Source organism: Vigna radiata, unplaced genomic scaffold, assembly GCF_000741045.1.
Source record: "Vigna radiata var. radiata cultivar VC1973A unplaced genomic scaffold, Vradiata_ver6 scaffold_276, whole genome shotgun sequence".
NCBI lineage: Eukaryota > Viridiplantae > Streptophyta > Magnoliopsida > Fabales > Fabaceae > Vigna > Vigna radiata.
In genome coordinates, this window is record NW_014543810.1 from 85,894 (window position 1) to 98,876 (window position 12,983).

At 43.4% G+C, this 12,983-nt stretch overlaps 2 protein-coding genes across 2 annotated transcripts; one reads left to right on the forward strand and one right to left on the reverse strand.

Annotated features, from left to right (window-relative positions):
• The first annotated feature begins 1,739 nt into the window (after positions 1-1,739).
• LOC106754889 lies at positions 1,740-2,620 on the forward strand. Its single transcript, XM_014636957.1, has 2 exons — positions 1,740-1,787; positions 1,880-2,620. Exons 1-2 carry the CDS (start codon positions 1,740-1,742, stop codon positions 2,618-2,620), a joined length of 789 nt encoding a protein of 262 aa, XP_014492443.1.
• Positions 2,621-10,649: 8,029 nt separating this feature from the next.
• On the reverse strand, positions 10,650-12,560 carry LOC106754894 (RING-H2 finger protein ATL11-like). Its single transcript, XM_014636962.2, has one exon. The coding sequence runs from the start codon at positions 11,992-11,994 to the stop codon at positions 10,825-10,827; it is 1,170 nt and encodes a 389-aa protein (XP_014492448.1). The 5' UTR covers positions 11,995-12,560; the 3' UTR covers positions 10,650-10,824.
• Positions 12,561-12,983: the final 423 nt, after the last annotated feature.

Below are 12,983 nucleotides of genomic sequence, written 5' to 3' on the forward strand. Positions count from 1 at the left end.
TTGTCTAAAAAGTTTAAACAAATAAATTACAATGTAACTAAAATTTAAAATGTCTAATTTGAGAGTCTTGAATTTATTTTGTGTCCTCCAAATGTCCCAAATTGTGTTTCCAAAAATTTTCCCTAAAAATAATAATGCAAATAATTAGCTCAGAAAATTCAAATTAATTAAAATTAGAATTTCTGGTCAAATTAAGCATAATTAGGAAAAACAGAAAATTACCGGACAATTAAGCACAATTCCCTAATTAATTCTAGCACAATAAACTAAGTGAAATCAATAAAATATCGACTCATCACATGGGTAAGATGATTGTCAATGAATTATCTTTAAACATGGTAATGATAATATTAAATGTGGAGATAGGGTAAAGTTTTATTTGGATTCCACGATGAGCACCAAATGTTTTTTCCATAGCGTAGACCTTTGGTCATGTAGTAAGATCTAAGTGATGGCTTGAACATTCTTGATTATTGAAACAAAGGTTGTCAAAATCGAGAGTATACGTAAACTCAAAAGAGCTTATTAAATTCGAATCATAAACTTGTAAAAAATAAAAAATTTCTATAAATAATATAATACTTTATTATTATTATTATGTGATTATGTAAATAAAATTTTATATTATTTTAATAAAATATTATTATTATAACTATTAAATTATTATATTTTATTTTTAAATATTTTTCTTATATATTATTATTATTATTTTAGAATGACTTTAATTAGTTACATTATATATTATATTTTAACTTATATATTATACTTTAACTGATATATTATATTTTAACTTGAAAACCATTAATAAAAATATAAACTTGGATGAATTATTAACTCGTGAGTTTGGTAACCATGGTCGAAATCAAATTTTTTATTGTTAAAATTTGAGATATATACTTGCAAAAGATTCTCTCACATTTAAATAAATAAGTAAGATGATTTTAGGATTTATGTAAATATAATAGTGAGCATGAATTATGATTCTACTAATAAAAAAAGAATAATAATAATATTAATATGCTATTTAACCAAATTTATTAATCTATAATATAAATTGTAGTGTAAGGGGCCGGTCGGGCCGACCGGAGGGAATGAAACCCACATGTGGGAGGATCGGTAGGACTGGTCGGTTTTACTTAAAGACGGGATAATAGCAATGCTGAGAAGCATTCATTAGTTTTGATGGGAAAGTAACGGAAGATACGACGGTTTGCAGTAATTAATAGCGTCAGTTATGAGTGCGAGGTTTATAAATAGGAGATCAATGGTCAGGTATTTTAATTCTTCTTAGATAACGATATACATTCAGTTTCCTGGTAACCTATCTGACTTGAGCGTCGGAGTGTCTTCTTTGCAGGACACCACCGTTCGGTATTTAGGAGACATTCCAAACGAGCAAGTTGGTCGATCGGGAGACGGAGGAAAGTTAAGGCAACTCGGTTTTGGATCCTACATATTGAAACATTTGGCGTCCACCGTGGGGCCCGAAAGCGAGGTCAACCCAGAAACGATCACTATGGCTGAGGAGTTGCATTTTCAGTTGCTGTAGGAGATGCAGAGACAAATGCAGGACATGAGGGTTGAGATAGCGGCTTTACGGGCTGAGTAGGGAAATGGGGTGGGAGGGCCCTTGGTTCAGTCAGTGAATGTCAAAACCATTCATTCTGATAATGGGGGGGGGGAGTCATCCGGTATCTTTGGAGGGAGGGTGAGGTTGGTAGTTGAGGGCTTCGGGCCGAATGGGCGAGGTGGAGGGAGAGGGCATGGAAGGGGAGGGGGCCGGAATGGTAGAGGAATAGGGAGAGGGAATGGGCAGGGAGTAGAGGTTAACTAGAATGATCAGGATAACCCTGAGGAGCATCGGGAGTTTGTGTCACAGAATCCACCCTTTGAAGACGAACGGACAGTGGTTGAGCAACCCGATAAGGCGGAGGGGCTTCACCTGTTTACTGCTAATGTTATGGGGGTAGCTATGCCAGAGAATAAGGTTTTTCCATGGGTGGAAAAGTATGGAGGGTCGACCGATCCGGTAAAGCATCTAAGGTCATTTGTTGATGTTATCGTTGTATACTCGTCTGATGAGCTAGTTTGGTGTAGGGTTTTTTCTTTGTCTTTGAAGGAGGAAGCTTTGGATAGGTTTCATTCTCTGCAGCCGCGAACTATTGATAGTTTTGCCACGTTGAGGCGTTTGTTCAGTCAGCAATATGCGTCGAATCGTTCTCGAGGTTTGACGTATACTGCATTGGTCAGAATGAGGCAAGGAAAGGAAGAGTCACTTAAAGGGTTCATGGGTCGTTTTAACCAAACGACTTGGCAGGTAAGGAACGTGGACCAACGGTTGATAGTCAGCGCGCTCACTACTGCGTTGAGGCCGAGACCTTTTGTTGATTATCTTTATGAAGAGGAGCCCGAGCAGCGAAACCCACTTCAAGCTGAACCGCAAGAGGGAGGCAAAAACAATGAGAAGTCGTTGAGGGGGGTTATAAACACGATATCGGAGGGTTTTGCGGGGGGGAGGGTCGTCTTCTGCTGCTCGAAAGCGCCATCTAAGGTATCTGCACAATGTCAATCGGGCAGAGGTGGCACACAGGTCTATGCCGCCAATAACCTTCTCAGATGAGGATTTTCATGCACTAGATCCCAATCAGGATGATCCCATGGTAATAACGACTATTATTGCCCGGTACAGTGTAGGCAAAGTTTTGGTAGATCAGGGGAGTTCGGCAAACATCTTGTACTGGAAAACCTTTCAGCAAATGGATATACTGGATGACTCGATCATGCCTTTCCATGAGCAAATATTGGGGTTTGCAGGCGAGCGGGTAGACACCAGAGGTTATGTGGATTTGAGGATGAGCTTGGGGACAGAGAGTGGGGCTAAAGAGCTTAAGGTACGGTTCCTGTTAGTAGAAGCAGAAACCTCTTATAATGTGTTGCTCGGTCGACCCTGTTTGAATGCGTTTGGGGTGATAGTGTCAACTCCTCATTTAACATTGAAGTATCCTTCAGATGATTGGAAGGTGTGGGTGGTCAGGGCTGACCAGAAGGTGGCTAGGGAGTGTTAGGAAGCTGGTTTAAGAGTAAAGCCTTTCCTACATCGAACACAAGACACTCTTTCGGAGGTAGCATTGGCCGAACTTGATCCTAGGGAGAATACGTAGGATAGGGTAGAACCGATGGGGGAAGTTCAACCGTTTCCTTTGGAGGGTGTGGACAAAGTAACGATGGTGGGTCGGGATTTAATGGAGGATCAGGTGAAGCAGGTTGGGCGGTTGTTGGTAAAAAACAGAGATTTGTTTGCGTGGGGCGGACATGCCCGCAATTCACCCTGAGGTGATTTCGTATAAGTCGTCCATATTTCAGGATGCTCGGCCGGTTTCACAGAAAAAGAGAAGATTGGGGGCTGAGAAAAGAAAGGTTGTGGATGAAGAGGTCAGAAAGTTGGTTGAGGTTGGCTTTATAAGAGATGTGAAGTATACCACTTGGTTGGCTAATGTGGTTATGGTAAAAAAATCCAATGCTAAGTGGAGAATGTGCACGGATTTTGCGGATCTCAACAAAGCCTGTCCGAAGGATACATATCCCCTGCCAAATATTGATGCACTAGTGGATGGGGTGTTGGGGTACGGGGTGCTGAGTTTTTTAGACGCATATTAGGGATATAACCAAATACCTATGTATCGTCCAGATAGTGAGAAGACATCGTTTATAACCGAGCGGGCGACCTATTGTTACGAGGTTATGCCGTTCGGCTTGAAGAATGCAGGAGCTACGTATCAAAGGTTGATGGATAAGGTTTTCCAGCAGCAGATCAGTAAGTGCATGGAGGTTTATATGAATGATATGGTCGTGAGAAGCCGGTCGGTAGAAGAGCACTTGAGGGATTTGGAGGAGGTGTTAGGGCAAGTTAGAAAGTTTGACATGCGGCTCAACCCGTCCAAGTGTACTTTTGGGGTTCGGGCGGGGAAATTTTTGGGGTTCATGTTAACTTCACGAGGAATTGAGGCGAACCCCGATAAATGCAGAGCAGTATTGGAGATGAGGAGCGTCCAAACGGTGAAGGAGATCCAAAGGTTGGTGGGGCGTTTAACCTCGTTGTCTCGGTTCATCCCTCATCTGGCTGAACTTATAAAGCCGATCTTGAGGACAATGAAAAGAATGGCGCAAGAATGTTGGGACGAGCAGAGTGAGGAGGCTTTTAAGGAAGTGAAGGGAATTCTCACACAACCTCCTGTTATGGGTCGACCGGAGGTGGGGCATGATTTATAGGTTTTCTTAGCAGCAACTGAGGAGGCAATTAGTGCTGCATTGATCCAAGAAACTCCTCAGTTCAAGTTAATCTATTTTGTTAGTAGAAGCCTGAAGGATGCGGAGCTTCTGTACCAGCAGTTGGAGAAAGTGGCTTTGTCTTTGGTTTATGCCGCTCGACGCCTTAGGCCATATTTTCAGTGTCATCAGGTGGTGGTTCGGATTGATTACCCGATAGCCAAAATACTGCGAAAGCTTGACTTAGCGGGCAGGATGATAGGGTGGTCGATAGAATTGTTTGAGTTCGGGTTGAAGTTTGAACCAAGGGGATCGGTTCGAGGGCAGCATCTCGCAGACTTTGCGATCGAGTTACTGGTGGAACAAGAGGCATTTTGTTGGCAGCTCTCGGTGGATGGATCATCTAACAAGCGGGGAGGAGGAGCGGAGGTGGTTCTAGAAGGCCCCAATGGGGTGTTGATAGAATAGTCATTGGTGTTTCAGTTCAAGGTAAGCAATAACCAGGCAGAGTATGAGGCGTTGTTAGCAGGAATTGAGTTTGCTCGGGATTTGGGGGCAAGGATTGCAATATTTCCATAGAGCAAAACGATTGGAGACGTGCTTCAAAAGCTTTAGGTTGCGACATGTTCCCCGGTCAGAAAATAACCGAGCGGACCTATTGTCCAAGTTGGCGAGTGGGAATGTGAAGGGGGGATTGTCTACAGTGATCAGGCAAGTACCGACGAAGCCAACGGTTGAGTGCTTTAGTGTTACTGCTTCTGGGACGCATAAGGATTGGAAGAACGAGATCATCCAGATGATCCAAAGACAGGACGAAGGACAAGCCCTCAGCGTCGAAAAGGCCAAGCAGATAGCTCGGTATTGTCTAATGGGGGACGACTTGTACCGAAGGGGCTATGTCACGCCTTTGTTGAAATGCTTGGTGGAAGGGGAAATAGAATATGTGATGAGAGAGCTGCATGAAGGAGTATGTGGAAGACACACCGGGGGGCGAACCCTTCAGGCAAGAGTCTTAAGAGCGGGATTCTTCTGGCCAACACTTGAGAAGGATTGTATGATGTTCACGTAGAGGTGCAAAGCTTGCCAGAAGCATGGAAATGTCTTCCACGGACCGGCAGTGAAGTTACAAGGAATCGTGTCCCCATGGCCTTTTGCTCAATGGGGAATGGATATTGTTGGACCGTTACCAACGGGACGGTCCCAGATGAGGTTTTTATTGGTGGCAGTATATTACTTTACCAAGTGGGTGGAAGTCGAACCTTTAGCTAAGATTACAGCTACTCAGGTTCAGAAGTTTGTATGGAAGATAATTTGTCGGTTGGGGTTACCTAAGGCAATCATTACGGATAACGGCCGACAATTTGTGGATAAAAAGCTTGTGGCCTTTTACCGAGAGTGGGGAATAACTCTTGTTACGAGTTCTGTCGAGCATCCGCAGACGAACGGCCAGGCCGAAGCAATGAATAAAATTATTATTCAAGAGTTGAAGAAGAGGTTGGGAGAGGCGAATGGAGCATGGGTGGATGAGTTACCTCAAGTCTTATGGGGGTATCGTTGCTCACCACATGGAGCAACAGGGGAATCACCGTTCAACCTAACCTATGGGACATATGCTATGATACCGGTCGAGGTGGGGGAGGCCACTCTGCGAAGGAGGATGGACGATGTGGCCACTAATGATGAGAGCCTAAGGAGCAATTCGGACGTTTTACAGGAGAGAAAAGAAGTGGCAGCCGTTCGGGCCGAGGCGCGGAAGAGGTTGATCGCTCGACGGTATAACGCAAAGGTACGACCCAGGCAGTTGATGGAGGGAGATCTTGTGTGGAGGAAAGCGGGGGAGGCACGAAATGAAATGACCCATGGTAAGCTGGCAGCAAATTGGGAAGGGTCGTTTCGAGTACGAGAAAGCTTGAATAATGGAGCGTATCGGCTGGAGAATCTGGACGGGAAATTAATCCCCAATACTTGGAATATATCTCATCTGAAGTTTTATTTTACTTAACATTGTAATCTTTGCTTTACAGATTGAATAAAAATGAGGATTCCAGTTATTGTTATTGTGAAGGTAGCCTGGAATAAGGATCAGGGGAAGTCAGAAAATTGACTTAGTGAGGAGATATAAGGATGGACGTTCGGGAAAAGTCAGGAAAATGACTTTGCAAATCTACGAAAGGTAGAAAATCAGAAAAATCATTTTCGCCTTCAGCCGATCGGGGGGAAGTCAGAAAATTGACTTCGCGAGGAGGTATAAGGATGGACGTTCAGGCAAATTCAGGAAAATGACTTTGCAAATTTGCGAAAGGTAGAAAATCAAAAAAATGATTTTCGGCTTCAACGATCGGGGGGAAGTCATAAAATTGACTTCGGGAGGAGATATAAGGATAGACGTTCGGGCAAAGTCAGGAAAATGACTTTGCAAATTTGCGAAAGGTAGAAAATCAGAAAAATGATTTTCACCTTCAGCTGATCGGGGGGATGTCAGAAAATTGACTTGACGTTCGGGCAAAGTCAGGAAAATGACTTTGCAAATCTGCGAAAGGTAGAAAATCAGAAAAATGATTTTCGCCTTCAGCCGATCGGGGGGAAGGGGGTGTTCGAAGGGAAGACGTTTAAGAAGAGGAGGAAACTGTCGAAACATACAATTCGGAAACATGAATAAAAGAAAAGTGACAATGCGGATAAGTTCATCATTCGATTGATGTAGTACATTGGTTTGGGAAAATCAAAAGGAGGTGCAATAAAAGGGAAATACAAATAGTACAAAACAATGTGAAGATAACTAAGTCGTAGTAGTGCTGTCAGGTGGAGGGACGGAAGATGAAGCTTCTGGGGCGGTCAGGATGTTTTCGGAAACCGGAGGGGCAACTTGATTGGGATGAGATTCAGCTTCTGCAGGAATTTGGGAGGAGAGGTCAATAAGTTGGTCATTCACCAGGATCTTCATGATGTTGAAGCCTTCATACTCTAGAGGGGTTTTGAAGAAGTAATGGCATTATGCGATCCCTTGCTCGAATCCACGCTGGCGCTCTTCACAGACCTCATCTTCTAAAGTTGAGTACTCAATGGTGGCTTTGTCTCGATCGGCAATGGCAACATCCCTCTCTTTAGTTACTTGTTTGATTTGGGTGGAAGATTGTTGTAGGTCGAGAGTCAGAGAATCAACAGACTGTTGGAGATGCTTCACTTCGTTTTGAGATTCAAGGAGTGTGGCAGCAGCCTTGACTCGTTCATCCTCTGCAAGTTTGTTGGCTTTTTCAAGACATTCAGTGAGGGTGGAGATTTCTTCTTTTGCCGTCTCCAGGTTTTTGTTGGTAGTCTCAAGCTCCGACACCAGGGGCGGTTTAGTGGTCCCAGCAGAATAGTTCAAGCAGACACTGGCCCGAGCCATTAGTTCGTAGGCTATGTCTAAAGACTCGCATGGGGTCATCATTTTGAAAGGTTCCCTTTCTTCTGGTGTAAGGTTGAACTAAAGGCGATCAGATACGTGAACGGCAGGGTCCAGGGGACCAGAAAGAAGGGGACCAGAATTTCTTCTCTTCTTAGGAGGAGAGGGGGTCTTCTCGTGGGGTTGTTTCCTCTTTCCCTTGGTCTTCGCCGCACTTGAGATGACGATCGATTTAGGGTCATCAGTTAGGTCATGAATTTTCAAAGTTGCGTTCTCTGGTTGTGATGGAGCGGAACTGGAGGGCAACAGTGTTGGAGGAAGGGAGCGTGGTGTTACCACTACGCTTGTTTTTGCGAGTCAGGGCGCAAGCGAAAGTTTGATGTTTTTCCATGCCGCCAAAGAAGTCTGCAATGATGAAACAAATTTAGCAAGTTAATAATGACCGATCGGAGAAAAAAAAATAAAGGAAAACTTACCAAAAACCCTAGCACGTAGAGTGTCGGTCCCGAGAAGATCGATGAGTTTGCGAGAAGAGGTCTTTTGGGGTAACTGATCAATTTGGTGGACCACTTCTAGTTCATCCTTGGTCATCTCAGATTTAGCCCAAGAAATAACTCGTTTGGGATTTTCTGTCCAGTAAAGGGGAAATTTGGGTCGGTTGTCTTCAAAGAAAAACTTGGGCCGACCGGGCTCTCGTATGGTAATTTTGATAAAGTTGGACTTGAAGTCTTTGTAGGAAGAGTTGAACGAGGTAAAGAGTTGTTTATCCTTTACTAGAATTAAAGAAATCCAAGACTTGTTTGGATGGGGTCGGGCATGAAAGAAATGGAGAAACGAGGCAGGAGTAGGAGTTAAGAGTAGACCGGTACAAAGGACCGCAAAAGCTTGCATGAATGCCCACGTTCGGATGAAGTTGGGCGGGGCAGATGTTCAGCTCTCGTAGAACGCCTGCTTGGAATTCTGAGAAGGGAAGTCTCACACCCAAGTCACGAAAGAGGGTAACGTAAGCGTAGAAGAAGTCTAGAGTGTACCCTTCCCGAGCGTGACAGGCCCGTTCGTTGGAACGACACACAATTAGGGATATGTCGGCAGCATCCTGTCATAGGTTGGACAGCAGATCCACTCGTTCCAACAGGCGCACTATGGAGTCAGTGGTAATGAAGTAAGAAGGGTAGCCACAAACCTCGTGAGGGGCCCAATCATAACCTCAAACGGCCGAGGGTGGAGTGATGTCGGTCCATTCCAAAGAGCCTAATACCGCATTATAAACAGAAGTTAGTGCAATTAATCGTCCTACCCCTATCCCTAGGTGGTATTGCAAAATCAAGAAATTACTCACCAGTTCATGTCATTACTGTACGTCCCCATATTTATAAAGACAAACATCAATTACCGAATGAGTTAAACGATAAAGGCCTTAAGCACAGATGATAACCCAACAATTATCAATCAAAACATATGGAGACCATATAAATAATCAAGAGTTTCAATAAAAGAAGTATCAAAAGATTACATTGTTTCCCCCAACAACAATAGGGTTTAGTTCACCATAGACATGGTGAAACTAGATGAAAAATGGAAGAAGAATGGAAGAGCAAACCCTAGAAAAGATGAAAAGGAGCCTAAGCATCCAAGAGATCCTCTCTAGAGAGCAAAATTAGGTCTGGCCGTTCTCCCCTATCAAAAGAATAACTCTGAACTCGAAATAGGGGTATTTAAAGGAGAGGAGCGCAACAGAAAACAGGCCCAAGCCCAGCGAGCCACCGCCCGGCGGTTTAAGTGTGCTGCCTGGCGGTTTCCCATAATCCTCTAAACCGCCCGGCGGCAATCGCCACCGCCCAGCGGTTTCCCTCAGAACCGCCTAGCGTCAATCACCATGCCTACTCCTCACCCTGGACCACCCGGCGGTTTAAGTGTGCCGCCAGGCGGTGCGTCGACTCTTCAAATCTTCATTTTTCTGCTCTTTTCTTGAGTCAACGACCTGTATCTTTAACTCCATTCTTCACTTTCTCAAAATAGCTACAAAACAATGCAAAACAAGCATAATATCGCTAAAAACAACTTTTGACTCTCTACAGACTCATTTATTGAGTTTTGCTTGATTCTAGGCTCATTCCAAGTAGTAAAGGGCATAATTCGATCCAAATTGGCATATGAAAATAACTGTTTTTCAACCTTCATCAATGATACCGGTCACAATTTAACGTGAAGGTTTCAATGTTGGAGCTCGTAAAACCCCTTCGCAGAAAAAGCTGCTCGGGACTTGGGGTGCTTGTGTAGTGTAAGGGGCCGGTCGGGCCGACCGGAGGGAATGAAACCCACATGTGGGAGGATCGGTAGGACTGGTCTGTTTTACTTAAAAACAGTATAATAACAATGCTGAGAAGCATTCATTAGCTTTGACGGGAAAGTAACGGAAGATACGATGATTTGCGGTAATTAATAGCGTCAATTATGAGTACGAGGTTTATAAATAGGGGATCAATGGTCAGGTATTTTAACTCTTCTTAGATAACGATATACATTCAGTTTCCTGGTAACCTATCTGACTTGAACGTCGGAATGTTTTCTTTGCACGACACCACCGTTCGGTATTTGGGAGACATTCCAAACGAACAAGTTGGTCGATTGGGAGACAAAAAAAGTTAAGACAACTCGGTTTCGGATCCTACGTACTGAAACATAAATATTTATTTTATTGATATATCATATAATTAAACCTCCGAAATTTGATCATATATATTATGTTAATATACCATAACCAAATAAAAAAAATTGCCTTTTAATATTTTATAGTCATTTAAAGTTAATAATATTAAATGGAAATTATTAGACCAGATTCTTTAACATATTTATTGGATACAATAAATAAATTATTTCACAAAATTTAATAATTCTTTAACATATTTGTTGGATATAGAAATAAATTATTTCACAAAAATTAATAATTTTTAAAGGGTTTAAAAATTTAGAAGTATAATTGAATTTTGCATTGTCTTTTCATTTTTTTTAGAAAATATGTCTCTGTTTTCAACGAACTTACAAATGATATAAATCCAAATCTAAAAAGTTGAAATGGAATACTATGAACACGAAATCTGTGTATATATAAAATGATAATAAGAAATTAGAGGTAATTTGTGTGCACGCCAAATGTCTCTCGAGTCTCATCCTCAATCTCTGGTAAATAAAAGATCAGAGGAACGTTCTCCCACGTCCACTTCATCCTTCATCTTCGTTGACTTTGCTGATCTCCCCGAACCGGTTCTGCCCCAAAACGGTGGGGTCCACATGAACCCCCACCGGTCCAACCGCCCATCCCCACCGAACCGCTCGTATCGCAGATAGCTTCTCCCCACACTCCTCGTTCTATAACCCCTCCTTCCACTACTCTGCCGCTCCCACGTCACCCCACAACTCTTGGTCCGGTTCAGCGTCCCAGAACTCATGAGCTGGTTCCTCACATCCTCTGGCAACCGCAGTGTGAACCGCTCGCAGTCCGCTCCCGGTCGAACCAGAGAATGACCCGTTGAATGGGAGCGCGGAAACAGCCTTGAAACTCCAAAACCGGTCGATCTAGAACGAACGGGACGGACCCGGTTCGGGTCATCTAAACTAATAGGCTCCGTAACTATTCTGTTTCGTTCACCTTCACCTTCACCCTCACGGACAGGATTGATGTAATTGGGATCATAATCGGGCTCTGCGTTTGGCCCGTTGGGCCGGGCCGAATCCGGAATGTGAATCTCAACGGGAGGAAGCGCGTCCTCGGGTTTCGGCGAGAGGTTGGCGCGGCAAACGGGACAAGTGGAGTGATTCACCAACCAGGCATCGATGCAATCGGGATGGAACACGTGGCAGCATTTGGGGATCAAACGCAAAGTTTCGTCGTCGCGAAACTCGTTGAGGCACACAGCGCATTCCAGCGTGGCCTTCCCAATCTTCAGGGCTTTAACCTCGGAGTACACGAACGTCGGGAACGTGTCGACGGTCGCCCGGTCGAGCCCATGATGCTGCCGCCGATCCATCCCGCCGGCGATCGCCACGGCCAGGTCGAGCCTCCCCCTGATCCGGCGCTCGGCGCATTGGCGCGTGTAGATGGACACGAATCCCAAAGCGAAGAAGACCACGACGAGGATCACTAGAACCGCAGCCATGGTCTTGTCGAACCTCAGTCTCGTGAAAGGATCCAACTGCGACGGTGACGGAGGCGAGTTTTGAAACTGTGCCGTGACCGGCGGCACGAGAAGGAGGATAAGAAGGCAAAAACGTGCAGGATCATGATAGAGATTCATGATCCGCGGTGCAGGTGGAGGTGCAGGGCATTCCATGTGGATGCCCATAGGTGATGATCATAAAGGTGAGTGAGTGCAGGTGGATTTTGCTGCAAAAGCAAGTGAGGAATGTTTATCGCATGAGAAAACCTAATTAATAGCCACAGTACGTGTTAGTGATTGCAGCCTGAGTTTTTTTATTCATTCTAAGATGAGGATTTGAGAATATAGTAATGGGTTTTTCTTTATGGTTGCAAACAAATAACAACATAACATACGACTGTTGAAAACTTTTTTAATGTTTGGAAGGTGACAATGTGTTAAGGATATGGCTTTTGATGGAGTCGTAGACTTTACTCTCCAAGAAGGCACGATACAAAGGTAGGGTAGACTAGAAATGATTGAGTTTTGGGTTTTGACTTCTCCAATCTTTGTGGGCCCACCAACGATGATTTTAAAAGTTTTCCGTTACGGTGTTTGCTGCGGTTCTCAGACGCAGTGTACCACCAAAAATCAAAATTGTTCTCCTTATATGTTGCCCTGCCACCGTTCGTGGAAACGGTGCTTGTTAGGTTTTAAACTGTTACTTGTTAATTTTTTGTGTTCATTGTAGTCTTCGCTGCAACGGATTGAATAATGAGTGTTTGTTGTGTACGAAAATATACAATTGCGTCTCAGGGAAGCTTCGCCATTTTTCTTGTTTCTCCCGTAATCGTATTTTTCGTTGAGATTGGTATTGCATTTCATTTTTAGAGTTGTTTTTATGCGCAGTATTCTACACTTTTATCGTATTGTAGATGACAGTTTGTGTGATTGAAAGGACATTCTAATTATTTTTAGATGGAAATAAAAAATATAATTTTTTAAAATAATTTTAAAATGTTTAGAATGATAAATGAATTTCGTTTAATATTTTTAAAAGTATTGACTAAAAGGGAGGTGTTGCCCATTACCAGCTGGCATAAATCCTAGAATTATATTCTTTGCCCGTAGAATAATATAGTGGTATTAAGAGACTTTTGCAGCTTATAATAATTCTACTAATTTGATCTAGATTA